This window comes from Tursiops truncatus, chromosome 6 (assembly GCF_011762595.2).
Source record: "Tursiops truncatus isolate mTurTru1 chromosome 6, mTurTru1.mat.Y, whole genome shotgun sequence".
Classification (NCBI taxonomy): domain Eukaryota; kingdom Metazoa; phylum Chordata; class Mammalia; order Artiodactyla; family Delphinidae; genus Tursiops; species Tursiops truncatus.
In genome coordinates, this window is record NC_047039.1 from 113289193 (window position 1) to 113314266 (window position 25074).

Consider the following 25074-nt stretch of genomic DNA (forward strand, 5'->3'; position numbering starts at 1 on the left):
AGCAGCACCCAATCGATGACGAATCCTACAACGCTGACCCACAGGCAAGCCCAGGCCTCCAGCCACCACCCCTCGTCCAAAGTCCAGGGGGACTGTGCTGCCCGCTTGCTTGGGACAATTTTGCAACAGCTGCCTGTCTTTGAGCAGAGGGCAAGAGAGGTCTGGGCTGCCTCGGCTGCTGTCCTGGGGCTGCAGTGACTACTGTGTCCCTCGCCTGGGCATCTCGTGTCTACGGGTCTGAGGAGGACATGGTCATGCTCCTTCCTAGCCCTCTCTGACCTGTCCTTCACCCCATCCAGGGAGGGCACCCCTGCCTCGGGCTGCAAGGCCAAGCTTGCCATCTGCTGAGTGACCGGGCTGCTGTCCTCTCTGCCCTGGACCCCAGCACTGCCCCGGGAAGCCTTGTGCTGGTGGAGCCAGCCTTCCTCCAGAGAGGCCGGGTGGGGGGAGTGAAAGTCTCTGTCCCCATGATGGCGACAGCACATAGGCCAGAGCCCCCAGCCACCTCCTCCGAGATGGCCTCCTGGGTTTCTGCTGGAAGGAAGGACAGCTTGTTCAGGACCACCCCCCAACATAGCCAGCCTCGTGGTCGCCTTGCCCCTCCCTGCCTCCATCTTCTTCCTGGACCCTGAGGCCCTCAAGGGCAGGGAATGGGTCATAGTTGCCTCTGGGTCTCCCTGCAGTTCTTTGCATACAGTAGGTGCTCAGTAAATGTAGAGGGCAGACAAATTGGCAGTAAGACAGTTGGACAGCCCAGTGGGAATAAGTACACACATATTTGTTTGTCTGTATTAATCACAGTATCGTGCCTCCGTCACTCCCTGTATTAGCAGCTGGCATTACTATTTTGTTCACTGACAGAAATTTAAATACTTTCTTTGACCCAGTGGGAGGAGGAGGTCCTATTTTACATCAGCACCTATTCTGATTCTTTGCACAGTCAGAGGTGGACGTACTTACTCGTTCCAGATTTCCTCTGGACGTCTCCTCTGGGCATCTTCTGCCTGAGCACAAACCAGACGCCCTAGACCTAGCTTGAGGCCCCACTCCGTCTGTCTGACTGCAGGCTTGGTCTGGCTCCCCCACTAGCTTGCTGTGTGACCCGAGGCAAGCTGGCTCCCCTCTCTGGGCCCTGGTGCCCCCAACAGTCAAATGGAGGCAGGCATCCCTGCCCTGGGAAGCTGGTCGCTGTGAAGTGGAAAAGCCAGAGGCTCACGGATGTCTCGCCCAGAAACAGAAGGATCTGGGAGCTCTGGAGGGCAGACAGGTCAGGAGCGCTGTCCAGTGCTGGTGGTGCGGGCAACCCAGACTTCCTGACCTGCCTCCGAGGGCAGTGAGCGCCCCTTCCCTGGGGGTGAGCAGCTGAGGCTGGACAGGCAGCTCTGTGCTAAGGCCCTGGATCACCCCACCAAGGAGCCCCAGCCCCGGCACGACGCTGCTGCTGACCCAGCACTTTCTGCCCACCTGGCCGTGCTAAGCTCCCTTCTGGCATGGGGAGCATGGCGGGCACAGGCAGGCAGGGGTGCACGGGTTCATCTGCAGAACGCTGTGACCCCTGTTTTAGGGAGGAGGGGGAGAGGTCGCCTGCCCTGGCGCTGCTGCCCTCAGAACTGCCCGCTTGGCTGTGCCCGGCCCGCCTCCTAGAAGCCTGGCCGTGGGCGGTGCATCCTGCCCCAGCCAAGGGTGGGGGTGGGATGGGGGCGGGCAGCGCCTCCAGGGGCGGGGACAGCGGGGGGTGGGGGCGGGGTTGGCCCCGGGTTCCCGCCTGGCTGTTGCTGGGGAGGAAGGAGGTGACGGCACTGCTGCAGCCACTGGGCCCGGCACTGGCAGGCCACTCGGGGCCCAGGGGCAGTGGCCGGCCGGAGGTACAGCCCTCGGGAGGGCAGGGCCCAGGCCCTTCCCTGGGCTGGCGGGGTGGGGACAGGCCCAGAGCTGGCTGGGCACGACCATGGGACACTCTGGGGGAGGCCAGGGGGCCTGGACACCCTCCCAGCCCTTCTTCTCCCGCTGAGGCCTGTGCCTGGACCTTCCCTCCATCCCCCCACCGCCGGGCCCGTCATCCTACCGCCTGCGGGGAGGGCTTCTCTGGGCCGCCCCGCTTAACAGCACGAGGCCAACCCGGTCTGTCTGACCCCGAACGCTGGCAATGAATGGTCAGGCTGCGGACGCGGGTGGGAGAGAGTTGGAGGGGGCAGAAGTGCAGATCAATGTGGAAGCAGCTGCCCTGGCGGGAGGGCACTGGGCTGCCCCTGCTGGGGCCGTGCCCCCTCTACCCCCAGCCTGGGTGGGAGAACGGGACTGGCCAAGCGCCGGGAAGAGGCACGTGGCGGCACGTGGCAGCCCCCGCGTTGGCACAGGGGGAGGGAAGAAGGAGTCTGGGTCAGAGGCCAGGAGGAGGGGGTGGGGCAGGGGGCGGGCAGATGCCTGGCCTTGGAAAGGCTTCCTGGGCACCCACGTGAAGCTGAGTTTCCGACAGTAGGTCCTCACTGTTGGCGGCTCCTGGAAGGTTAAGGAAATCCAAGGACGAAAGGTAAGTGCAGACACGAGCCGGGCTGCACCTCCCCGTGCCCAGGGCGCCTGAAGCGGGGCAGAGCTGACGGAGGGACTGGGGTGCCCGGCCCCAGCCTCCAACCCCCCACCCCGAAGCCCCTCAACTCACCCCTGCCTGCTCCCTCCTCTGCCCCTACCCCCTGGGGGGGGGGTCTCTGTGGTGAGGGCAGGGCAGCCCTGACCAACCTGAGAGCCCGGGTGCCTGCGGGGGAGCGGAGGGGGTGCAGTGGGCAGTGCCCACCTGTGAGGGCGGGAAAGGGTGTGGCAGTGGGTCCCCCCCCAGCCTCTCCTCCCCCAGACCAGGCCCCGAGATGTCTGCGGACTGGGAGTTCGGGAGGGGGCAGGACAGCCAGCAGGCTTGGCCACACGGCGGCCCTGTGACCTTGGTCACCTTGGCGGGCCTCCTTGGGCCTCAGTCTCCCCCCTCCGTGAAATGGGGACAACAGTCATCTTGACTTCCGAGCAGAGAGAACGCGTGTTCCCGGCTTGCCACGTGGCACATGCTTGGAAATGGAAGTGGTCTTAATTAACTGGCTAATTGATACCAATCACGGCTATTAACGTAGGTGCGGGACCCACCTCAGTCCCTCGACCACAGCCAAACCCCTCTTACTTTTCCTGCTGATCCCACGAGTGGGCCCAGGAGCCTCTCTGAGGCGTCCTTTCCCCTGTGTTCCTCGCCTCCGGGGAGACACCTCTGCTGCATCCTGTCTCCTTAGAAGGTGGGTCCCCGTCACAGTTTTCTTCTTAGAATTATGAGGCTCTTCTGACCGGGGAGGGATGCAAGGTGAGCCCTGCAGGCTACCGGGAGGTCACCAAGGAGGAGGGAGGCTGGTTGCCCATCCTCCGAGTCCCTACCTGGATTCGAGATGGCCCGAGGGAGCCGGGGGCCTGGACGCTGCTGCGTTGCTCACCTTCTGCCTCGGGTCCCAAAGGGCTGTGGAGTCAACGTGGCAGAAATAACTTCTGTCTGGGGCTGAGACGGGAGTTGCCCCGGAGGGCGTGTTGGGTACAGGCTGGAGGGTTGGGTGTCCCTGCCCCAGGCTCCCCGCCACCCACCCTGTGGCCCTGCAGCCCTGCAGCCCTGCCCCGCCACGCACACTGCCCCCCTCCTGCCCCCACCGTGGTCTCCCCTGGGCCCAGCCAGAGCCTGTAGCGTACGAGGCCCTCAGTACACGTGGACAAATGCACAGGTGCACACGTGACGTGGGTGGGTGGCAGGAGGACGGCCGGAGGGTGACAGCGCAGGGGCCCTGGGGCTCACTTGCACAGAGCCTTCTGTGCCCCAGGCAGCCCCGATTCCCTCCCCAGCTCCCTGTGGTGCTCGAGCCGAGTCCCCATGGCCTTGCTGAGCCGAGCCCTGCGTGTGGCCGCCACCTGTCCTCGCCGGAGCCCTGCCCAGGGCCTGGGGCTGCGACTCCTGAGCAGCAGGGCCCGGCCCAGCCCTGAGAAGAGTGTGCCCTACCAGCAGACCCTGAAAGAGGCCCGGGACCCCTGGGCAGGCGCCCAGGGCCCAAGCCGGCCCCTGCCCAGCACAGCCAATGTGGTGGTCATCGGCGGGGGCAGCTTGGGCTGCCAGACCCTCTACCACCTGGCCAAGCTGGGCGTGAGCGGGGCGGTGCTACTGGAACGGGAGCGGCTGACCTCCGGGACCACCTGGCACACGGCGGGTAGGGGCCTGGGTGCACGTGGGGGCGGGAGGGACTGGCTCAGCCAGGGGCCAGCTCTGGGTTGGCAGCCGGAGGCCTGTTAGAGGCAGCTGAGCTGGAGTGGGAGGACATGGGGAAAAGACGCGGGGTCCTTCTGAGGGTGAGCCTGCGTGCCCCCTGAGTCTCTGAAGAGCTGCGGAGGGGAGGAGGGAGCAGACACTGACTGGGGGATCCTGGAGGGCAGAGCAGAGACCAGAGCTGGGAGCCCAGGCAGCTGTGTATTCAAAGAGCAGAAGCCCCTTCCCTGGACGGAGCTACCCGGGGTGAGCGCCGTCCACGGGGTGCAGAGGATGGACGGGGAAGGGGCCATCGGGGGTGTCCTCCGTGGGCACCATGGTTCTCAGCCAGCTAGCCAGTGGGCATATAGTAAAAGCACCTACTGTGCGCACGTCCCCAGGGCAGCCAACCTTTTGCCTTAACCCTGCGTTGAGTTTGCCAGGCTCTGTGGGGAAAACGCTCCCACTTTGGCCAATGTGAGCGTGATGTCGCTGGATGTGGAGCTGAGAAGAGGTTCAGGCATCACGTGTCTTGAGAGCTGACACAGCCGGCCCTGCGCGCCACTGCCCCTGCCTACCCACCGTCCTGTCTCGGCTGGGCCCACACAGCCTCTCACCCACCGCTACCTCTCCCCTGGCCCCCCCGCTCCCCAAACTCTGCTCGGAAGGGAGCAGCTTTGTTGGTGAAGGGGCTGCCTTTGGACCTCAGTCAGTCCTGGGTTGGGGTCCCGGCCCCATCATCACCCGTCCTGTGATCCTGGGCACAGAACCACATGGTGCCGCCTTAATTTCACTATAAAATAGTCACGCCTGCCTCCCAGGACCGCTCTGTCACCCAGTGATAGGCTCAGTACACAGGAGGTGCTCCATAAATCGCAGCCTTGGGTATCGTCACGCTCTGAGCTGCCCAAGGGCGACGTCCTGGAACTCAGCTTTGACCCCGTCACTTCCGGCTCATCAGCGGCTCGGGGCTCTCCATGGCCTGCAGAGACGCTCCCCGCCCACCGCCTGGTCTTCAGGAGCCCGGGCCTGCTGGGAGGAGCCGGGGTGCCGCACTGCAGCGCTGGGGCTGACGGCGCCCCGCCCCTCCCCCGCCAGGCCTGCTGTGGCAGCTGCGGCCTAGCGACGTGGAGGTGGAGCTTCTGGCCCACACGAGGCGCGTGGTGAGCCGCGACCTGGGGGAGGAGACGGGGCTGCACACGGGCTGGATCCAGAACGGGGGCCTGTTCATCGCGTCCAACCGGCAGCGTCTGGATGAGTACAAGAGGCTCATGTCGGTGGGTGCACCCCTGCCAGGGCGGGGACTCATGTCCTGGGTGCACTCCCGCCCGGGCGAGTGAGCGGCTCGTGTTGGTGTGTGCCCCCCTGCCGGTGGTGGGTGGGGCAGCGTAGCACAGGGAAGGAGCCCCGACAGATCTGGGTTCAAGCCCTGGTGCTGCCCTTGCTGGTCGGGCACCTGGGCCGAGCGGCGTTGCCTCCGAGCCTCGGCATCCTCGCCTTTAAAATGGGACCGTTGCGTTGCGCAGCACCGTTTGCCGAGCCTCGAGGCAGGAGAGGCCCGATAACCGGGAGTTATCGGCAGGCACGGTGCTCACAGGAGCCAGGATGCATGATGAGAAACTGCAGTACCCAGGAGGAAGGACCACCCTTCTCCCGGCACCGCTGGCGGGGCTGAGGGAACGCCATTGGGGGCGAGACGGCAGAGAAAGCCTTCCGCTGTGGAAGGCCCTCTGCTGGGGTGGAGAGTTGATTCTTCACCCAGAGCAGCCAGGCCCGGACCCCAAATTCCAGGGCGTGGCAGAGACTGGCTCCTCCAGCAGGTCATTCCTTATTGAGCACCAACTGAAGAGCGGCTCAGGGCCCAGCGAGCAGAGAGGCCTGTGTGGGTAGCAGAGGTACATTGTCACAGGGATGCCGAGCGCCTCTGCCCAGACGGAAGCAGCGGCACCTGGCTTCATTAGAACGGGCTGGGTCTCTGGGGTTAGGAGGTGGCCTCATTCTGCCTACTCCCCCCACCTCTCCCCCCCACCTCTCCCCCCCACCTCTCCCCCCCACCTCTCCCTCCCCCCCCCACCTCTCCCTCCCCCCACCACCTCTCCCTCCCCCCCCCCCCCCCCCCCCCCCCCCCCGCCGCCTTGCTCACTCATCAGCTGCGATGGAGGCTCCAAAGGTGCCCAGGCAACCTTTCAGCTCAAGTGCTGAGCGAGGTCTCTGCAGCTTTTCAGTCCCACTGCTCGGAGAGAGAATCTGATTGGCTCAGCTCATCTCTAGTTGGGCGGATTGGCCCTTGGGCCAATCAAATGAGCCGGGGGTGTGGGGCCTGGGACCGAGGACTGCAGCGGTCTCTCGTCTGGGGAGCTGGTCTGACCCTCAAACCTGGTTGAAGCTCAAACTATCAGACGTATGGGGATTATTTTTATTTATGTTATACAGTAAATCCTTATGTGCCAGGGACTGGTCTAAGCTCTTTAAAGGTGTCAACCCCATAAACCATTATCACCCCCATTCCCCCAGGTGACGTTAGCAACTTGCCCCACGTCACATGGCTCATGTTAGAGCTGGATGGGGGAGGCGGGAGGGCCCCAGAACCTGCTTCCGAGCACTACCTGGGCTCCTGACTCTTTCTCGGAGCTGGCCCGAGGGATGGGGGCCGCTGGGGCACGGTGGCCGGCTAAGGGTTCCTGGGGGACAAAGGGTCTGAACTGACCCTTGGAGGCCCAGATGGGGAGGAGAGTGGCCAAGGGGGTCTGCTCCCCGAGGGCTCAAGTACTTTCCTCTGGGTCCCCCAGTTGGGCAAGGCCTATGGCGTGGAGTCCCACGTGCTGAGCCCGGCAGAGACCAAGGCCCTGTATCCGCTGATGAATGTGGATGACCTCTACGGGACCCTGTACGTGCCTCATGACGGCACCATGGACCCCGCCGGCACCTGTACCGCCCTCACCAGAGCCGCCACTGCCCGCGGAGCACAGGTACAATGGCCTTCCGGCCCTGGGTCCCCTGCTCCCAGCCCACCCCTCCTGCCTAAGAACCCCAAGACCAGAAGGCAAGAGAACACGTGCCGTTCTCTCTGCTCCACATAGGACCTGAGCCTCTAATCCGATCCTGCAGAGGCCGACCGGCCTCAGGTTTGTCCCCCAGGTCAGCTCTCCTCCCTTCCCCGAGGTCTGGCCCTGCTGGAAGAGTGAACCCGCCCCAAATCTCTTCTTGTAAATTTTATCTTCTTTTGTCTCGAATACACACGTAGTTGTAGGAAAGATTAGAAAAGACAAATAAGCAAGACAGAAGAAATGAGGATCCCCCAGAGGTAACCAATGTTGACATTGTAGTTTTACTGCAAGTACTTTTCTATGAAGATGTATGTGTAAGTCAACTGGAAGCAAACTGCACTGTATGTGACCTTTTACCGCAAGCATCTGTCCGTCAAATGAGCCCTCCTTTTCTTTTCTTTTTCTCAAAAAAAGCCTCTGTCTGGGGGGACAAGTTCTCCAAGTCAAGGAACACGTGGAGTTAGTTTCCACCCTGTGGTCACCCCATTTCCCCAGTGGGGTCACATGAAGCCTGCCTGAGCAGAAGCAGGTGTCCCGGGTACCGCCTGGGCTGGAGGTAGGAGAGGGTAGGTGGTCAGTGCTCAGAGCGCCCACATGGCTTTGGAAGCAGCTCTTCTCGCTCTCAGGTCATCGAGAACTGCCCGGTGACCGGCATCAGTGTGCGGACGGATGATTTTGGGGTGCGGCGGGTCGAGGCTGTGGAGACAGAGCACGGCTCCATCCAGACACCCTGCGTGGTCAATTGTGCAGGTGGGAACACGTTTCTTCTGGGCTCCCAAGTGGCCACCCCGGCTGCTCCCTAAACCTGGCCTTACTTAGGGGTGGGGGCCCAGGCGTGACCTGGGGAGTCACTGCCATGGCAGACAGGCCTGCAGAGGCGCCCAGCTGGCTGGCCCCCGCCAAGTGCCAGCAGAGCTGTCTGTGCTCTGCCTGCAGGAGTGTGGGCAGGCGCCGTGGGCCGGATGGCTGGCGTCAAGGTCCCGCTGGTGGCCATGCACCATGCCTACGTCGTCACCGAGCGCATTGAAGGGATCCAGGTGAGTAGACGGCCTCAGGCACCAAGTGGGTGGTGCACGGACCTGGCTGTGAAGCCCAACACTTGCAGGTTCCTTCATTGCCCTGAGCGTCAGTGGCCTCATCTGTGAAATGGGACTCCTCATGACTGGAGGTTTTGGGTGGCCTGAGAATGAAGTGAAGTAGCACAGGCATAACCCGAGGGTCCCGACCCCCTTTGCCTTGGGAGCAGGGCTTCTCATTGATGCCCAAGCCCATCCTGCATGGTGCGGCCAGTCTGGCTTTTGCCATGTTCTGGGCCCCAGGTGTTTCTGGGAACCTCTGAATGTTCGCATGCTCCCAAATGTGCCCTGGGTGCCAGTCTCAGAGGACATTGATCCCTGGCCCTCAGAACCTCCCAGGGAGCCCTGGAGACACCTCTGCCAGAGGAGGCGGTGGGGGAGAGGGGAGCTGTGCGCCCCCTGCCCTCTCTCCTCTCCTCCCTTTCTATCTCCCCTCTCCTCCCTTTCTACCTCCCCTCTCCTCCCTTTCTATCTCCCCTCTCCTCCCTTTCTATCTCCCCTCTCCTCCCTTTCTACCTCCCCTCTCCTCCCTTTCTACCTCCCCTCTCCTCCCTTTCTACCTCCCCTCTCCTCCCTTTCTATCTCCCCTCTCCTCCCTTTCTATCTCTCCTCTCCTCCCTTTCTATCTCCCCTCTCCTCCCTTTCTACCTCCCCTCTCCTCCCTTTCTACCTCCCCTCTCCTCCCCTTCTATCTCCCCTCTCCTGTGCTGGTGGCAGGTGGCTTCCTGTCGCCTTGTCACTGACCACTCCTCTTTCCCTCCAGCCTCTTCCCCCTCCCTCCCTCCCTCCATCCATTATCCCTCCACTCATTTCCTTCCCTCTGTTCCTCTGGCCATCCCTGCATCCATTCATCCCTCCTCCGATCCCTCCCTCCCTCTAGCCCTTCATCCATCCATTGATTCATCTATTTATCCATCCATTCATCTGTCCGTCCTTTCTCTCATGTATCCATCCAGCCATCACCCCCTCTACCCATTCATCTCTCCCTCCACCCATTCCTCCATCATCCATCCGTTTATTAATCCATCTAACCTTCCCTCCCCACCCCTCTCTGCATCAAACATTCACTGGATAAGCTCTGTGCTCCAAGCCCTCATCTAGAAACTGGGACTATAACAGAGATAAGAACCTAGTTCTCGCCCAGGTGAGCTGGGGGAAGGGTACAAACAAGTAAAGGTATTATTTATTTTAAAACAGGCTGACAGGGGCTCCCAGGGGGCAAGCACAGGGGCTATAGGGACTCCCAGCCTATGGACCAGGGAGGTGCCCTGGCGGAGGCCATGTCTGAAGGGTCTTCTGAGGCATCTGAAGGGTGGCAGAGAAAGAACAAGGGGGAGAAGGGGAGGACGCAGAGCCTGGCGGCCGGGGCACTGCAGGCAGTTCAGGGAAGCGGGCCTGAGGGTGTGGGTGTGGGGAGAGCGTGAGAGACCAGACTGGCCTTGTTTAGGGTCAGGCTCCAGCAAAGAGGGGCCTGGGAGCCTCACCGCTGCCCTGGACAAGCCTGGCTTCCCTCTGGTCACCAGGCTGGCCGCTGGGTGGACCCAGTGGCGGAGGGTGAGGGAAGCTGCCGCGGGGCCGGGGTCTCCGCCGCTCTTGTCCCCCCACCCCCACACACACAAGGTTCCCCCGTTCGTGGAAGAGTTTAATACAACCCAGCACACACACTCCTCCCCAGGGCTGCTGTGTGCCCTCTGGGTGGGGCTCTGGGGAAAGAGGCATCACTGCAGCTGTTGGTGCGAAGAGTCCCTGGCCCTGGTTCTGTGGGAAATATCCCCCGCGGCCGCCAGGGGTCGCCCTCAGGCCGCAGTGGGCTCTCGGGGGCTGGGCTAAAGCTGGGGACAGGCTGGGGGCAGAGCAGGGCTGTGTCCTACAGAGCCCAGGACTGGGGCCTCAGTCTCTCCGTGTCCTGGTGTGCAGGATGCCCAGCTTTGAGGCGGCTTTCAGGGAGAAGCAGGGCCCACTCTGGGCCCAGGGACCCGCACCCTGAATTTTAAGGTCAGAGCCAGGCTGGGGTTATTCATGTAACTCACAAACACTGCCCTCACCCAGCAACCTGTGTGTCCTGGGAACCCCAGGCTGCGCTCCAGGAAAGGGCCACCAGCCCCAGAATCTATGAGACTTCTGTAGGAGAAAAGAGGAGATTTGGGGCTGGGGGCCAAGTTCCCCATGCTCCCCTCCACGTGGGGAGTCTGGGAGGCCAGCCTCTCCTGAGGCCACACCTGGGCAGCCTGAATCTGGGAGAAGGGCAGGCCTCTGACCCTGACCTCCCACGTGGTCTGATGCCATGGTGGGTCAGAAAACAAGCTCCTTTAGGCCACGGCAGCTCCTGCAGTCAGGGCTCTGCGGCTCATGCTGGGAGGCCCCTGACACTTGGGCCTGTCTTCCGCTGCTCGGGTCGCTCCCTGGGTTGACAGTCCTGCAGCAGGACACTTAACTGCCCAGATCTGGGCCTCGTGGTGTTGGCCCCGGGCTGGCCAGTGAGGGCTCAGGGCTTTGCCACCTGGACCACATGCCCTTTATCCTTCTTTATGGGTGGCCAGAGGGCTGTGCTGCCCTAGGGACCCCAGTTCTGAGAAGCCGTCCCCGTCCTGGGTCCTAGCCGAATGCTGCCCCCAGCTCCTCTGTGACCTTGTCCCTTTCCTCTCTGGGCCTGGCCTCTGCGTCTGTCAAACGTGGTGGCCCAGATGCTCCCTCATGATCTGGCATCCCCGCTATCCTCGACCCACTTTTGCAGAAACTGCTCTGTTGGGGCACAGAGCAATGGGAGAGGGCCCGTGCTCAGGCTCTGCATCCCAACTCCCCCATTGCCCAGCCAGGTGAGTCAAGGTGCCACCTGAGCCTCAGTTTCCTTCTCTGCCAAATGGGTAAAAATGGTAGCTACCTCTTAGGGCGGTGCTGAGGGAGGAACCAAGTGATGGGCTGAAGGGCTGAGCGCAGTGCCTGGCACATAGCAGGGGCTCATTAGGTGAGGGCCACGATGACCGACCGTGACTAAGGGCATGGGATGGTCCAGCCAGCTGGTGCTTCAGAGGAAGAGAGCAGGGAAGGCTGGCGCCATCGGGCGGGCTTCCTGGAGGAAGCAGCTGACAAGATTTGGATGGAGATGGGGCCGGGAGAAGCAGATGGAAGGAACGGGCTGAGATTAGGAGGCAGAGACACCAGTGGAATTGGTGTTACACCTATAGGGTGGGCTTCCGGAGGGAGGAAGCAGTGAGGGTACCCTGTGGATGCCTTGGGGCTGAGCTGAGCCTGTGCTGGCCACTCTGGGGCAGCTGGGGCCTTGCAAGGCAGGGAGATGGGGACCCTGATCCTGCTGGACGAAAGCCAGGGGCTTCCCTGGCCAGCAGGTGTCCCCGCTCTCCTGCTCTATGGAGCTCTGGCATTCTGTTGGTTTTGTTTTTAGAGTGGTAGTGACAGCAGAGGTAACCTCTCACTATTATTATTCCTGAAGTGCTCGGTTACTGAGAGCTTCCCGGGAGCCTTCTTGCAATCAGTGCAGACATGCTTAGTCCAGCTCTGCAGGGGAGCCAGGCCACTAGGAGACTGGAGGAGCAGGGAGGGGCATCTGCCAGGTTATCCCTTTTGGTCTCTGCGTGTCCTCGAAGGTGGGGCGGAGGGGTCACATCAGATGTGTCCGCCTCCAGGGCAGGGGCACCGGAGAGCAGGGTTGAGAGGAAGCAGTTCCCCCGGTGCTGAGCACCCCTGTGGGGTGGCCTCTTCCCACTCCGCTCACTTTCTAAAATGCTTCGGTTTTGTTTATCCATTCATTTATTGGTTAAATCAGTAGTATTTGCAGTATAATGACAGTGAGAACATTGTTAACTCCTGAGCAAATAGTGTCCAACTTTTCGTGTTTCCTGGAGCTATTAATAGTTTTTTTTTTGGTTGTTCAGTTTCCTATGTAGCTGTGACTAATTCTTTATTCCTATCTATCTATCCATCTGTCTATCTATCTGTCATCTATCATCTGTCTATCTGTCTACCTCTATCAATCAATCAATCTATCTATCTAACTCTATCATCTATCTATCTCTGTCATCTATCTCTATCATCTATCTGTCTATCATCTATCTATCTCTATCATGTATCTATCTATCTATCATCTCTCTATCTATCTGTCTGTCTGTCTATCTATCTATCTGTCTGTCTATCTACCTATCTGTCTGTCTGTCTACCTATCTGTCTGTCTATCTATCATCTATCTATCTCTATCATCTATCTATCTATCTATCTGTCTGTCTGTCTATCTATCTGTTTGTCTGTCTATCTATCTATCTGTCTGTCTGTCTATCTATCTGTCTGCCTGTCTATCTGTCTGTCTATCTATCTGTCTGTCTATCTGTCTATCTGTCTGTCTATCTATCTGTCTATCTGTCTGTCTGTCTATCTGTCTATCTGTCTGCCTGTCTGTCTGTCTGTCTATCTAACATTATCTTAGTCCTTAAAACCCCACACACATTATCAGCCCCCATTTCCCACCCCACCCTCAGCTTAGACAGTCACTAATCTAATTTCTGTCTCTATGGATTTTCCTGGTTTGGACTTCAAATGAAATGGAATCATACCATTTGTGGCCTCTGTGTCTGGCTTCTTTCACTCTGCATGACACTGTCAAGGTTCATCCATGTGGTACATGTAGCAGAATTTCATTCCTTTTTATGGCTGAATAATATACTCTTGTAAGCCACAGTTTATTTATCCATTCGTCTGTTGATGGACATGTGGGTTGTTTTCGCTTTTTGGCTATTGTGAATAATGCTGCTATGAACATTCATGTACAAGTTTTTGTGTGGACGTATGTTTTCCTTTCTCTTGGGTGGAAGTGGAATTGCTGAGTCACAGAGTAGCTCTATGTTGAACTTTCTGAGGAACCGTCAGCCTGTTTTCCAAGGAAGCTGCACTGCTTTACATCCTCATCAGCAGTGTATGAAGGTTCTGACTTCTCCACATTCTCAGCAATATTTCTTATTGTCTATCTTTTTGATTCTAGCCATCGTAGTGGGTGTGAAGTGGTATCTTGTGGCTCGAGTTGCATTTCCCTAATGAGTGATGACGTTGAGTGTCTTTTCATGTGCCTGTTGGCCATACGTATATCTTCTTTGGGGAAACCTCTGTTCAGATACTTTGCTCATTTTTAATTGGATTGTCGTTCTATTGAACTATAAGAGTTCATGTATTCTGGATACAAGTCCCTCATCAGATTTATGATTTGCAAACATTGTCTCCCATTCTGTGTGTTGTCTTTTCACCCTCTTGTTGGTATTGTTGGCAGCACAAAAGTTCTTAATTATGATGAAGTAATTTCAACCTATGTAATTTTTTCTTTTGTCCCTTGTGCTTGTGGTGTCATATTTAAGAAGGCATTCCCTAAACCAGGCCACAGAGGTTTATTCCCGTATTTTCTTCTAAGACTTTTACAGTCTTAGCTCTTATAATTAGGTCTCCAACACATTTGGAGTTAAATTTTGTGTGTGGCGTGAGGAAGGGGTCCAACTTCGTGCTCTTGCAGGAGGCGATTCAGGTGTTCCAGCACCATTTGCTGAAGAGTATCCTTTTCCCCATTGAATTGCCTTGGCATCCTTGTGGAAAATCAATTGGCCATAAGTGTGAGGGTTTATTTCTGGACTCTCAGTTCTATTCTGTTGATCTATATATGTCTATCCTTATGTTTGGACCACTCTGTCTTGATTGTATTAACCTTGTAGTAAGTTTTGAACTCAGAAGTGTAAGTCTTCTGTGTTTGTTCTTCTCTTAAGATTGCTCTGAATATTCTGGGTCCCTTGCACTTCCATATGAATTTTAGGGTCAGCTTGTCAACTCCTGCCAAGAAGCCAGCTGAGATTTTGGTGGGAGCTGTGTTGAATCTGTAGATCCGTTTGGGGGGTACTGTCCTCTTAGCAACAGTAAGTCTTCATTTTGTAAACTTGAGAGGTCTTTCCACTATTTACATCTTCTTTAATTTCTTTCAAAGGCATCTTCTAGTTTTTAGAGTACAAGTTTCGCACTTTTGTTAAACTTATTTGTAAGCATTTTATTATTTTCGATATCGTAAATTGAATTATTTTCCTAATTTTTTTATTTTCCTAATTTCATTTTTGATTGTTCACTGCTGGTATATAGAAATACAGTGGGTTTTGTCTGCTTGTTGTATATTGACCTTGTATCCTGCAACCTTGTTGAACTATTTTATAAGTTATAATCGTTTTTAGTGGGGTCGTTAGGATTTTCTCTACGTAAGATCATGTCATCTGCACCTAGAGATAGTTTCACTTTTTTTCCCTCTGGTTGCCTGTAATTAGTCTTTCTTGCCTGATTCCCGCCCTGGCCAGGACCTCCTGTACAATGTTGACTGGCAGTGGCGACAGTGGACCTCCTTCTCTTGGCCTGGTCTTAGAGGAAAGACTGCAAATAAGTAGGCATTTGCTGTGGGTGTTTCTCAGATATTCTTTATCAGGAAGTTCCCTTCTATTCCTAGACATTGGGTGTTTTTATCATGAAAGTGTTTTATCTGTCAAATGCTTTTTTTGCATCTATTGAAATAATTAGTGGATTTTGTCCTTTATTGATAATGGTATATTACACAGATTTTCAGAAGTTAAACCAACCTTGCATTCCCGGGATAAATCCCATTTGGTCATGGTATGTAATCCTTTTTCTATGTTGCTGGATTCAGTTTCCTAGTATTTTGTCAAGGATATTTGCATCTGTATTCATAACTGTCACAATTTTCCCCCAAACATCTCAACAGATCTGTCAAACACCTATCAGTAATATTTTCGGGTTTTTTCTTTCTTTCTTTTTTTTTTTTTTTGCGGGTATGCGGGCCTGTCACTGTTGTGGCCTCTCCCGTTGCGGAGCACAGACTCTGGACGCGCAGGCTCAGCGGCCATGACTCACGGGCCTAGCCGCTCCACGGCATGTGGGATCTTCCCGGACCGGGGCACGAACCCGTGTCCCCTGCATCGGCAGGCGGACTCTCAACCACTGCGCCACCAGGGAAGCCCATATCAGTAATATTTTCTGCATACTCATACATGGCAGAGAAATCCCATAAAGTCTGTAAGTCCCATTCCCCTCCCCTGAAGGACTCCTCCCGCTGCCTTCTTATCTTCTCCATCAGCCTCTGACCGGCTGTTACCCTGGGACCTTCCTCACCCATCTTCTGTTTGGATCTGCTGCTCTCCGGATCCATGGCATATGGTCTCTGGCCACTTACTGAGAAGGGTACCTGGAAAATAAACGTTTTTGTGTCCGTGAATGTCTGAAGAAAATCTTTATTCTTTCTTACAGTCGGTTGACGAATTGACTGGGTCGAGAATTCTGTATTTAAAATCGTCTTTCAGAATTTTGAGGACTTTGTTCCAGGTCTTCAGCCTCCAGGAATGCTGTTTCTTTGTTTAGGACCCACCTGTTCGCCGGATGTTCCATCCTGATGTGGCCTTGGTGCAGGCCTGGTCCAGTCACAGGGCTTGGTGGGCACTTGTGGGCCCTTCAATACTGAGATTCACGATTTTCAGTCGGAGAAATCATCTTGGATTTTTGCTTTGACTTTCCTTCTACTCCATTTTCTCTATTTTCTCTTCCTGGAACCCCTGTAAGGTGGACATTGGACCTTCAGGATTGAATTTCTAATTTTCTTATTTTTTTCCCTTTCCTGATTTCCATGCCTTAATCTGTTTTAGCCTAATATCTGGAAGATGTCCTTGGCCTTATCCAGTCCTTCTGTCGAATGCCCTTCTCTTTGGTGAGGGACCTCCATGTCAGCGTCTGGAGTCTTCCCCAAACCACTCAGTGTCTCCACAGAAGACTCTCCAGTCTGTTGTCGAGGGGGGATGGCAGCTGGCTTCTCACCTCCCCGGAGCCTGGAGCCCCTGGGGACCCATTTCTCCAGAGACAGACCTCAGGGCCCCTGCAGGGTAGGGCCAGGCCCTGGGCTGCACACAGCAGGGATGGAAGGGATCTGGGTCCAATTGCTTTGAAGAGACCCTAGTCCAACTTCCTGTTCACGTACACGCACATACTCTCTCTCACACTCACACACACATGCACACTCACACACATGCGTGCACGCACACATACACACTCGGCCCACCGCCCCCTGCAGAGGGACCTGGGGTTGCCCTAGGCTCGGCCTTTGCAGATTGGAGGGGACTGGACAGAGGCTGGCAAACTGTCTCCCCTCTCCCAGCCCTGAGCTAAGGCGCCGGCCCTCCCCCATCCACTCTGCACCTCCGGTGTTGGCTGAGATCCCCCGTCTGCTGTGTTCCGTGGGTTACCCTTTTCTCTTCCCTCCCTCCGCCCTTCCATCTTTGCTGCTATCTTATGGGGTTTCAGTGGGGTGGTTTGTCCACTGTGTGACGCAGAGGCCCCAGGTCCACCCTGTCCTCAGGGTCCTACAACGAGGAGGTGGCACCGTGGGCCCAGCTTGGGTCTGTGACCCTGACCCCGAGGCCTCTGTGCTCCACCTTGCAGAACATGCCCAACGTCCGCGACCACGACGCCTCCATCTACCTCCGCCTCCAAGGGGACGCCTTGTCCGTGGGCGGCTACGAGACCAACCCCATCTTCTGGGAGGAGGTGAGACACCAGGGCTCGAGGGAGGGGTTGGGGCTGCATCTCAGCGTGGAGGAGCCTTCTTCCGGAGACTGTCCCCCCGGAGCTCCCCCGACCCTGGGGGCTTACCTGAGGAGTGGCAGGTCCCCCATCCCACAAGGTCAAGGTCAAACCCATTTTTTCCAACCCCTGAAGAACCTGGCACACAGGCAGATCCAGACTCGGGGCAGGTGGAGGGCTTGCCTCAAAACATCAATCATCAGAGGCTGCAAAGTGTGAAATAATGACTTTAGAAGATTATGAAAGCATTGAAGCCCTCTGTCCATCAACAAACAATCCCATGCCCTCCCCCACCCCCCGTGGTTGCGGCTGTATCTCCCTCCAGCCTGGGCTGCTCTGCCGGCAGCTCCTGGGGTTCATGCAGGGCCAGCGGCCCCCTCAGCACCCCCCAGCCCCCTCGAGCATGTACGGACCACCCCAGCTCCCGTACTCATGCATTTAGTCTACAAATTGAACAACAAAATGAGTCCTTTCAGCCAGATACTGTTTAACTTTGGGGAGAAAGAGGGAGACCAAAATAAGAGTCCCTGTCCCCAGAGGCCTCTATTCTGGTGGGGAGACACACAGTAAGTAAGCAAAGAAGTAATGCGATTTGGGATGGTGGTCTGTGCCCCGAGTGAAGCTAGCAGGTTGAGGATGAGCCTAGCGAGACTGGCGTGGAAGCATGTCCTTCGGACGGTGGCCCGGCAGGGCTCCCTGAGGAGCTGACGTCAGCAGAGAGCCCTGCAGACAGAAGGTGGGGGAGGAGCTGCCCCAGGTGGAGGTGAAGGCCCTGAGGTCAGATCAGGCTTGCTTTTCCCGAAGACCCGAAGGAAGGTCAGCGTAGCTGTGGGTTGGTGGCAGACGTGGGCAGGGTCCGCTCACGTAGGGCCGATCTGACTTAGGTGAACGGGGTGAAGGAGGGCGGGAGGCAGGGAGACCGGGCAGAGCAGGTGGGCCTGGGGCGGGGCGGGAAGGGGGCGCAGACGGGCCGCTGAGGGGTTGGGGGAGGGGAGACACACTGCGGGACCAGCCCAGCGCTGTCACCACCTAATGGAGGGGCTGGCCAGGCCCTGCCTGGCTCTCACTCCCGTGGGGCGCTGTCACAGGGCAGTTCCCTGCCCGCCTCCCCAGGTGTCGGACAAGTTTGCCTTTGGCCTCTTCGACCTGGACTGGGATGTGTTCACCCAGCACATTGAAGGTGCCGTCAACCGGGTCCCCGTGCTGGAGAAAACGGGGATTAAGTCCACAGTCTGCGGCCCAGGTGAGTGGGGGGCCTGGAGCCGGCGGGGGGGCTGCCCCCTGAGGCTGGCCTGCGCCGGGTGCGCGCCGGCCGTCCCTCCGTCCTGGGCCTCGGGTGCCGCGCTCGCTCTTCTCTGCAGGCAAAGGACGTGAGCTCGGTGAGGGCAGAAGTCCGCCCACGGGCACGCGGCCAGGCTTCCTCCCGTCCACGCCCGCGTGAGTCCCTCCTGAGGTCCCGCCGGGCTCAATCCCTGCTTGACTTTTCCCTGGAACTTGGTGTTTTCATCCGTAAGGTGGGATGAGCGCCCTCCCAGCGCCTGGTGAGGCTGAGCATGGAGAGCAGGGCCAAGCTCCTCCCTGATGCCGTCCTCACAGGCCTGCAGACCCCCATTCCAGGTCAGCCTCGCCCCCTTTGCCCTCTGCCCTCGGCAGGCAGGCCAGCAGGGCCACACGCCCACACAGCATGGAAAGGCCCAAGCCGGTGCCTCCCCTCTGGCCCCCGGGAAAGCTGAGCTGCAGGAAGCTGGAGGGAAAAGGGGAGAACAGAGTGGCTCAGCTTCCAGTGCCCCCCTTGGGTATGCACGGTGCAGCCCCTGACCCTGCCCGGCCGGTCGGTGCCCACGGGGATCGAACACCAGGCGGGGTGGACTCGGACCCCCAGCACTGACACGTTTGGCCAAGGCCACTAGTTTATTGTTTAGGGCCTTCCGGCCAGGCTAGACTTTGGACATTCAAACTGATGTGACTTGTCCCAGCACGGGTCACTCACAGCTCAGCACGGAGAGATGACCGCTCGACGACGGAGCCTGAGAGAGGGCAATCCTGGGGTTGCCCAGGGAGCTCAGGGACCCCAGGGTGGGGGAGGCCCAGGCACGCTGAGCGTCTCAAAGGCTGTGTGCAGATGGAGAAGGTTCTAGAATAAGATTCAAGCCCGGGACAACGTCAGCGGGGATGTGGTGTGGGGGAGCTCGCACAGCATCCGCCCAGCTCCTTCTGACGGCTGAGCGCCTGCCTCGTGCCCGGGCACGTGGGGAGCGCAGCGGGGGAGCCTGTGTGGGAGGCTGGGCGGAGCTCCCGAAGCTGGAACCCAAGGCGGGTGGGCTCGGGACAGGGGGGCAGCACGTTCCCGTGTGACGGCACTGGGGTGCAGGGGTGAGGCTGCTGGCCTGGGGTCCTGGCAGACAGTGGCCTCTGGGCGTAGAGGGGCCCAAGCTGGCCCTGGGGCCCAGACATTTCAGCTGCGGGGCTGAGGGCAGGAGGTACAGGGGTGGTGGGAGCAGGGTGGGCCACCCAGAGGGTGCCGTGGGGGGCTGCGGGGCCAGGGTTCCGGGCGGGCGAGACACGCCACCCCAGGCTGGTTCCAGCAGAAACACGTGGGCATACCCCCTCGTTCCTGCACGGATGGGATCGCTTTAATCCTCAAGAAAGGCAAGAAACGGGTAGGATGCCTACTTAGGGGTGGAGAGAGGTTCCGAAAGGTTCAGTTGCCCAAAGAGGAAACTTTGTGTCTGAGGCGCTGAGTTCCTTGAACCTCGGTGTCTGCATCTGTGAAACGGGTGACGGGCGGAGTGAGGCGAGGAAGCCACACGTTAGGTTGCAGGGCAAGGCCCAGGCCGGCCGTCAAAGCCTTTCCTACAGGCCGAGCAGGGCGTGAGGGGCAGGCCAGGCCCGGGGAGGGGTGGGGTCCCGACACCAGCCTGCGGACTGACGGGGATCCAGGCTTCCTGGTTCCGGCACACACGGTGTCTGCACAGCCGCCAGCCCCGACTGCTTTAATCTGTTCAGCTCATGAAAGAGCCTTGGGTGAGAGGACAGCTTTCTGGGGAGAGGCAGCTGGGGTCCCCCGGCCAACCCCAGGGTCTTGGGGCACAGGGTGCGGTGTGAGAGCCGAGGGCTCACTGCCCCGGCAGCTTCCCGGGGCTGCGTGGGGCTGGCAGTGAGAAACCCAGGCCCAAAGCAATCCCAGGGGCACGGGAGCATTCTCGCTTTAATTGGACTGGGGGTCATGGCCCCCAGGAAGCCCTACGGGGGGGGGAGATGCATGTGGAGTCTGGTTTCCCAGCTGCGAGGGAGGTTCCGTGGGGACATCAGCACTTCTCACCAGGGAGGACAGGCCGGTCAACGACCCTCGGCCTCCGGAGCAGAACAGGGAAGTCCCAGGCCCCCTTGACTTCGGGGAAGCTGGGGGCGGGGAGACCTCTCGTTCCAAGGTCGGGAGGTCAGAGCCAAGGTGGGGGCCCCTGTCCCATGCATCCTGCCTCCTCTCGAGTCATTTGTTAAACATCCAGGCGACCTTGACCCCCAAACTTCCCTCCTGCTGGCTTTCTGTAAGGCTGCTCAGAACGTTTGGAAACATTTACAACACTCCCGAAGTGCTCACCGGGTCATCCCCGAACATAACTGCATCCTCCCATCACTGTTGCAGGAGCCGCCCCCTGCACCCCGCCCCTCGCCCCCCGCTTGCCCCCCCCCGCCCCCCACCCTGTCCCCAGCTTGCCCCTTGCAGCCCGGCCTCCGCATAGTCCCCAGAGAGGCCCCTGACGCTTCCTCACAGGGCTGTCGCCCCTCCTGACGCCTCCCCCGGAGGCTCACCAGTGTCACCGTGGCCTCCAGGGACTCACCCTAGGCCCCGCCCTCCTCTCCGCCCCGCTTCTTCCACCCTCCCTGTGGCTGTCTGGGAGGCTCCCCAGCTTCCCAGGGCTGGTGGCCTCCTTCAGCTCAGACGCTGAAGATCGGAGACCGGGGTCGCCGGTCACCAGCAGGGAGAAAGACAGCGCTTGTGACCAGTGCACACGGCGGCTGAGGGCCCGGCTGGGAGCCGGGCAGCCCTGACCGGCGGCCCCAGCTCCTTGCTGTGCAGCGTCCTCCTCTGTGACCCGGGGTTATGATGGCGCCAGGGGGCGGTTAGGAGCGGCCAGCCCTCTGGGCACTCCAGACCCAGAATCCCCCTGTGTTTTCTCCCCAGGCATTCCCTGTTCCCCTTATTTACCCATTTACTCTCTGTCCCTCTCACTCTCCCGTCGGCTCCCCGAGGGGTGGGGCTTGTCTTGTTCGGAGCCACCTCCCGTAGCTGAGTTCTGGGCACAAACAGGTGGGCTGCAAATATTTGCAGACCGACTAACTCACAGCCCCGTGAAGTAAATACCCTGATCAGGATTTTACAGATGAGGAAATCAAGGCGGCTCTGAGCCAAGGTCACACGCTGGGAAGGGGTAAAGCAGGGTTTGAACCCAGGACAGTGGCTGCAAAGTCCAGCTCTTTATCATTATGCCCTCCAATCCTGGCCTCTGCTCTCGGCACGCTGGCAGCAGACAGAAGCGAGAGACTTGGTCTCCTCTCCCAAAGAACTTACGATCCTTCATTCACTCAGTGAACATTTATCAAGCACCTACTGTTTGCTGGGCCCTGTGCTAGGCCTCGAGATACCGCACACAGTGAGCAAAGCCCAGCCCCTGCCCTCAAGGTACTCGTGGTCCAGTGGGCAAGAGTGCCCTGCAGTGACACAGCAGGAAGATGGTACAGTGACCGGGAGCCCCGTGCAGTGATGGGGGCTCAGGGAGCGGCCCCTCACCAGCAGGAGAATGGTGATAGTCATGAGATACACCAGGACCCCCCCCAAGGCAGAACCCAGTTCAGGTCGTAAATGCTGAGGAACTCAGGGGAATGTGGCAGGAGCAATCACGGAGGCTTCCTGGAGGAAGCAGCGTTGAGCTGGGTCTTGAGGATAGGGAGGGTCTGGATGAAGGAGGCACCTACACACCCCCACCTCAATTACTGCCCTCTTGGGAGACACCACCCAGGAGCATGTGGCCGGGAGGGAGCTTCAGGCCTGCCCCTCCCTTTCAGAGTCATTCACACCGGACCACAAGCCCCTGATGGGGGAGGCACCCGAGCTCCGTGGGTTCTTCCTGGGCTGCGGCTTCAACAGTGCAGGTAAGCATGGGCAGCAGTGCGTCCCCGACTCCCTGGCATCCCTGCAAGTGAAGACAGCCAGCTGGGCCTCTCCTTCAGTTCTCAGAGCCCCACCCCCCACCCCGGGTTGGGGTGCTGGGCCTGGCAGCACTGCAGCCCTGACAGGGGTGGAGATGGGACAAGCCTGCCGGGAGGGGGTGAGGTCCCGTTAGGAGGTGTGTGGCACCCCAGGTGTGAGATCCAGGGCTTAGGGGCTGATGCTGCCCATAGAGGTGGGAGGGGCACGGAACTGAGGTGCAGGGCCCCGGGGGTGGATCGCAGACCTGCGGCTCCGCTCCTGCCAGGAATGATGCTGGGAGGTGGCTGTGGGCAGGAGCTGGCCCACTGGATCATCCACGGGCGCCCGGAGAAGGACATGCACAGCTACGACATCAGGCAAGGGCCCGCTGGGACCCGCGGGCAGGAGGCGGCTGCCCCAGGGTGGGGTGGGGTGGGGTGGGGTGGGGTAAATATCCAGGGCTATTTAGAAAGGAGCCTTCCCTGAAATCCAGAGGGCTTCTTGGAAGAGGTGGCAGTAAGGGAAGAAAGGGAAGAAGCCTGCCAGCGGGGGCGGTGCTGCAGGGTGCCTGGGTTTGGCAGATCCACTGCCCTCTACAGTTTCCAGGACCTCTTGTCCCAGTGTCCTGCCTGACCCGCCTGACAGCTCTGGGCTCAGCAGTGAGATCTTATCATCCCACTTTGCAGATGGGGAGACTGAGGCCCGGGGAGCAGGAGGGACTGCACAGGCTGCCCAGGAAATGGGGCTGAATTGGTGGTCATCGTTAGGACATGTGCAGGTCTGGGAGACAGGCAGCCCTGAGCGACATGTCAGCTGCATCCATCCGTCACTCACAGAGTGTCTGGAATCAGTCAGACCCCGTGCCGAGCACTTTCCTCTCTGTAACCTGGGGTGTGATGTATATGCTGTAAGTGCCGCCGGCAGCAGTGAGCGTGTTTGTGTAGGTAAAACGCTCGGCATCAGGTCTGCACACGGAAACACTAAACAAAGCTGAGCTGAGCCCAGGGGGCACTGATATCAGAGTTGGGAGGCGTCCCACTGACCTCTATGAGTTGGGACAGGGATGCGGGTGCCCCCAGGCAGGGTCCGGAGGGTGGCAATCGGTGGGGCTGGGGTCTGGCCCCCAGGCGGCAGTTCTGCGCCCCGAGCGCTGCAGGTGGCAGTCGAGGCAGCGGCTTGGAGGGGCCTCTGTGGGTGTTCGGCCCCCTCCGCTGTGACTGGGGAGATCCCAGCTGCCCAGCAGGGCTGGAGGTGGCAGGGCTGGAGGTGCTGCTGGTTCAGCTCAGCGCACCCCAGCTCCTCTGCTCACCTCGTCCCTGCCTGGCCCGCTGGGGACCTCGCGTCCACTGGGGGGGATGTCTGGTCCCCACAGAGACAGACAGACATACCCTGAGGTCCCCCCAACACTGCCGCCCCCTGCATGGCGCCTGGCACAGCGTGGTCCGCTCTGGCGCCACCTTGGAGTCTGTCTGGGTCTGTGCCCACGTGCTCTCCCAAGAGAGGAATGTTCCAGAAATGATAAAGCTGCACGGGGCCTCAGGGATGGGCCAGTCTGAGCCCCTCCCGCTACAAACAGCGAAACAGAGGCGCCGTCGCAAGAGGCATCGTGTCTGAAGTCACCCCGCGTGCGAGCCAGTGGGCAGGGACCCAGCTCCAGCCCTGCAGGGCTGTCTGCCGTCCGGCTTCCCTCGCGGGGTGAGGCCTCAGCAGTGGAATCGGACAGACCAGGGCGTATCCTCGGCCTCGCCGAGTGGCCTCTCACCTCCGGGGCTGGTGGAGGCCCCTGGCATGGGTCTGAGCCTCCCTCCTCAGCCGCCTCTTCTCACAAGCTGTGACATTAGAGGGAGCGTCTTGTGGGCGGGTTTGTGGGTGGAAGGCAGAGCTCCTGCCTCTGCCCTCGCCTGGCTGGGGCCTTGCGTCACAGGTTGGAAGGCAGAGGGCCCAGGGAGGGAGCCCCTGAGTGCTGGGGCCCAGTGGGTAGGGGTCGGGGCTGTGATCTGGGCCACCCGCCTTTCTGGCCCGGGCAATGCACCCAGGAGATGACCGGCTCATGGCATCGGGCCTGAGCGGTCACTGATGTGGGGCGTCCGTGTCCACCCAGCACCCACACCCCCGCCCCCATCCCCACTCACATACTGGACGGCTGCGACCACCGGACCAGCTGTGGCACCGGCACCCGGGGCCTCTCAGCACTGATGGGATGTTCTGCTTCCCTGGCCTGAGCGGGGCATGGAGATCCAGGCGCCACAAGAGAGGCAGAGCCAGGAAACGAGGGCACTGTGTCAGGGAGTCACCAAAAAACCTGGACGAGGGAGCGCCAGCCTTGTGCCCCTGCTTAGACACTCAGGAGATCAGAGCAGAGCTCTGACCCATGTCACCTCCTCGTCTTACACGCTGGAGGATGGGCTCGGGGAGAGGTGCCTGAGGAGGCGATCGGGACCCAGGGCCGGGTCCAGGGCGTGTCTGGACCCTGGCCTGCATGTGAGGCTCCCGGGGCTGGCCTGGCACCAGGTGCCCTTCAGGCCACAGCAGCTGCCTCACGGATGGTGGCAGAGGCACCCCCTTTGGACACCCAAACAGGTTCTCAGCTGTCCCGGCCCCCCACCAATTAGCCAGTTCTTCCTCCTCCCTGACCTTGGTTTCCCCATCTGTGAAATGGGAACAGTGATCCACCCTCTCAGTGGAGTGCATTTGAGGCTCATGGTAGGGATGCGTCGCCTCCCCCAGGGCCTGGCATAGGTGGGGCCCAGAGCACGGGCCGTTGTTTTTAAAGAAAGCTCTTGGGGTCCTGGCAACCAGGGAAGGAGAAGTCGCTCTTTGTTATGTCAGGAGGGTGGCTGGACGCCGGACCCCGGCTGCAGGCCCCTCTGCCCGCTTGTATGCAGGTGGAAA

General features: G+C 59.3%; 1 protein-coding gene across 1 annotated transcript in view; it reads left to right on the plus strand.

The window, feature by feature from the left end:
• The first annotated feature begins 1695 nt into the window (after nucleotides 1-1695).
• The window catches only part of SARDH (sarcosine dehydrogenase), a 64240-nt gene continuing 40861 nt past the window's right edge, over nucleotides 1696-25074 (plus strand). The window contains exons 1-11 of the mRNA XM_033859005.2: nucleotides 1696-1865; nucleotides 2477-2530; nucleotides 3862-4220; nucleotides 5354-5532; nucleotides 7045-7224; nucleotides 7929-8052; nucleotides 8239-8339; nucleotides 16851-16955; nucleotides 18105-18234; nucleotides 22059-22145; nucleotides 22469-22559. Of these exons, the coding sequence (XP_033714896.1) occupies nucleotides 3890-4220; nucleotides 5354-5532; nucleotides 7045-7224; nucleotides 7929-8052; nucleotides 8239-8339; nucleotides 16851-16955; nucleotides 18105-18234; nucleotides 22059-22145; nucleotides 22469-22559 (1328 nt within the window). The 5' untranslated portion in view covers nucleotides 1696-1865; nucleotides 2477-2530; nucleotides 3862-3889. The remainder of the gene's footprint in view (nucleotides 1866-2476; nucleotides 2531-3861; nucleotides 4221-5353; nucleotides 5533-7044; nucleotides 7225-7928; nucleotides 8053-8238; nucleotides 8340-16850; nucleotides 16956-18104; nucleotides 18235-22058; nucleotides 22146-22468; nucleotides 22560-25074) is intronic.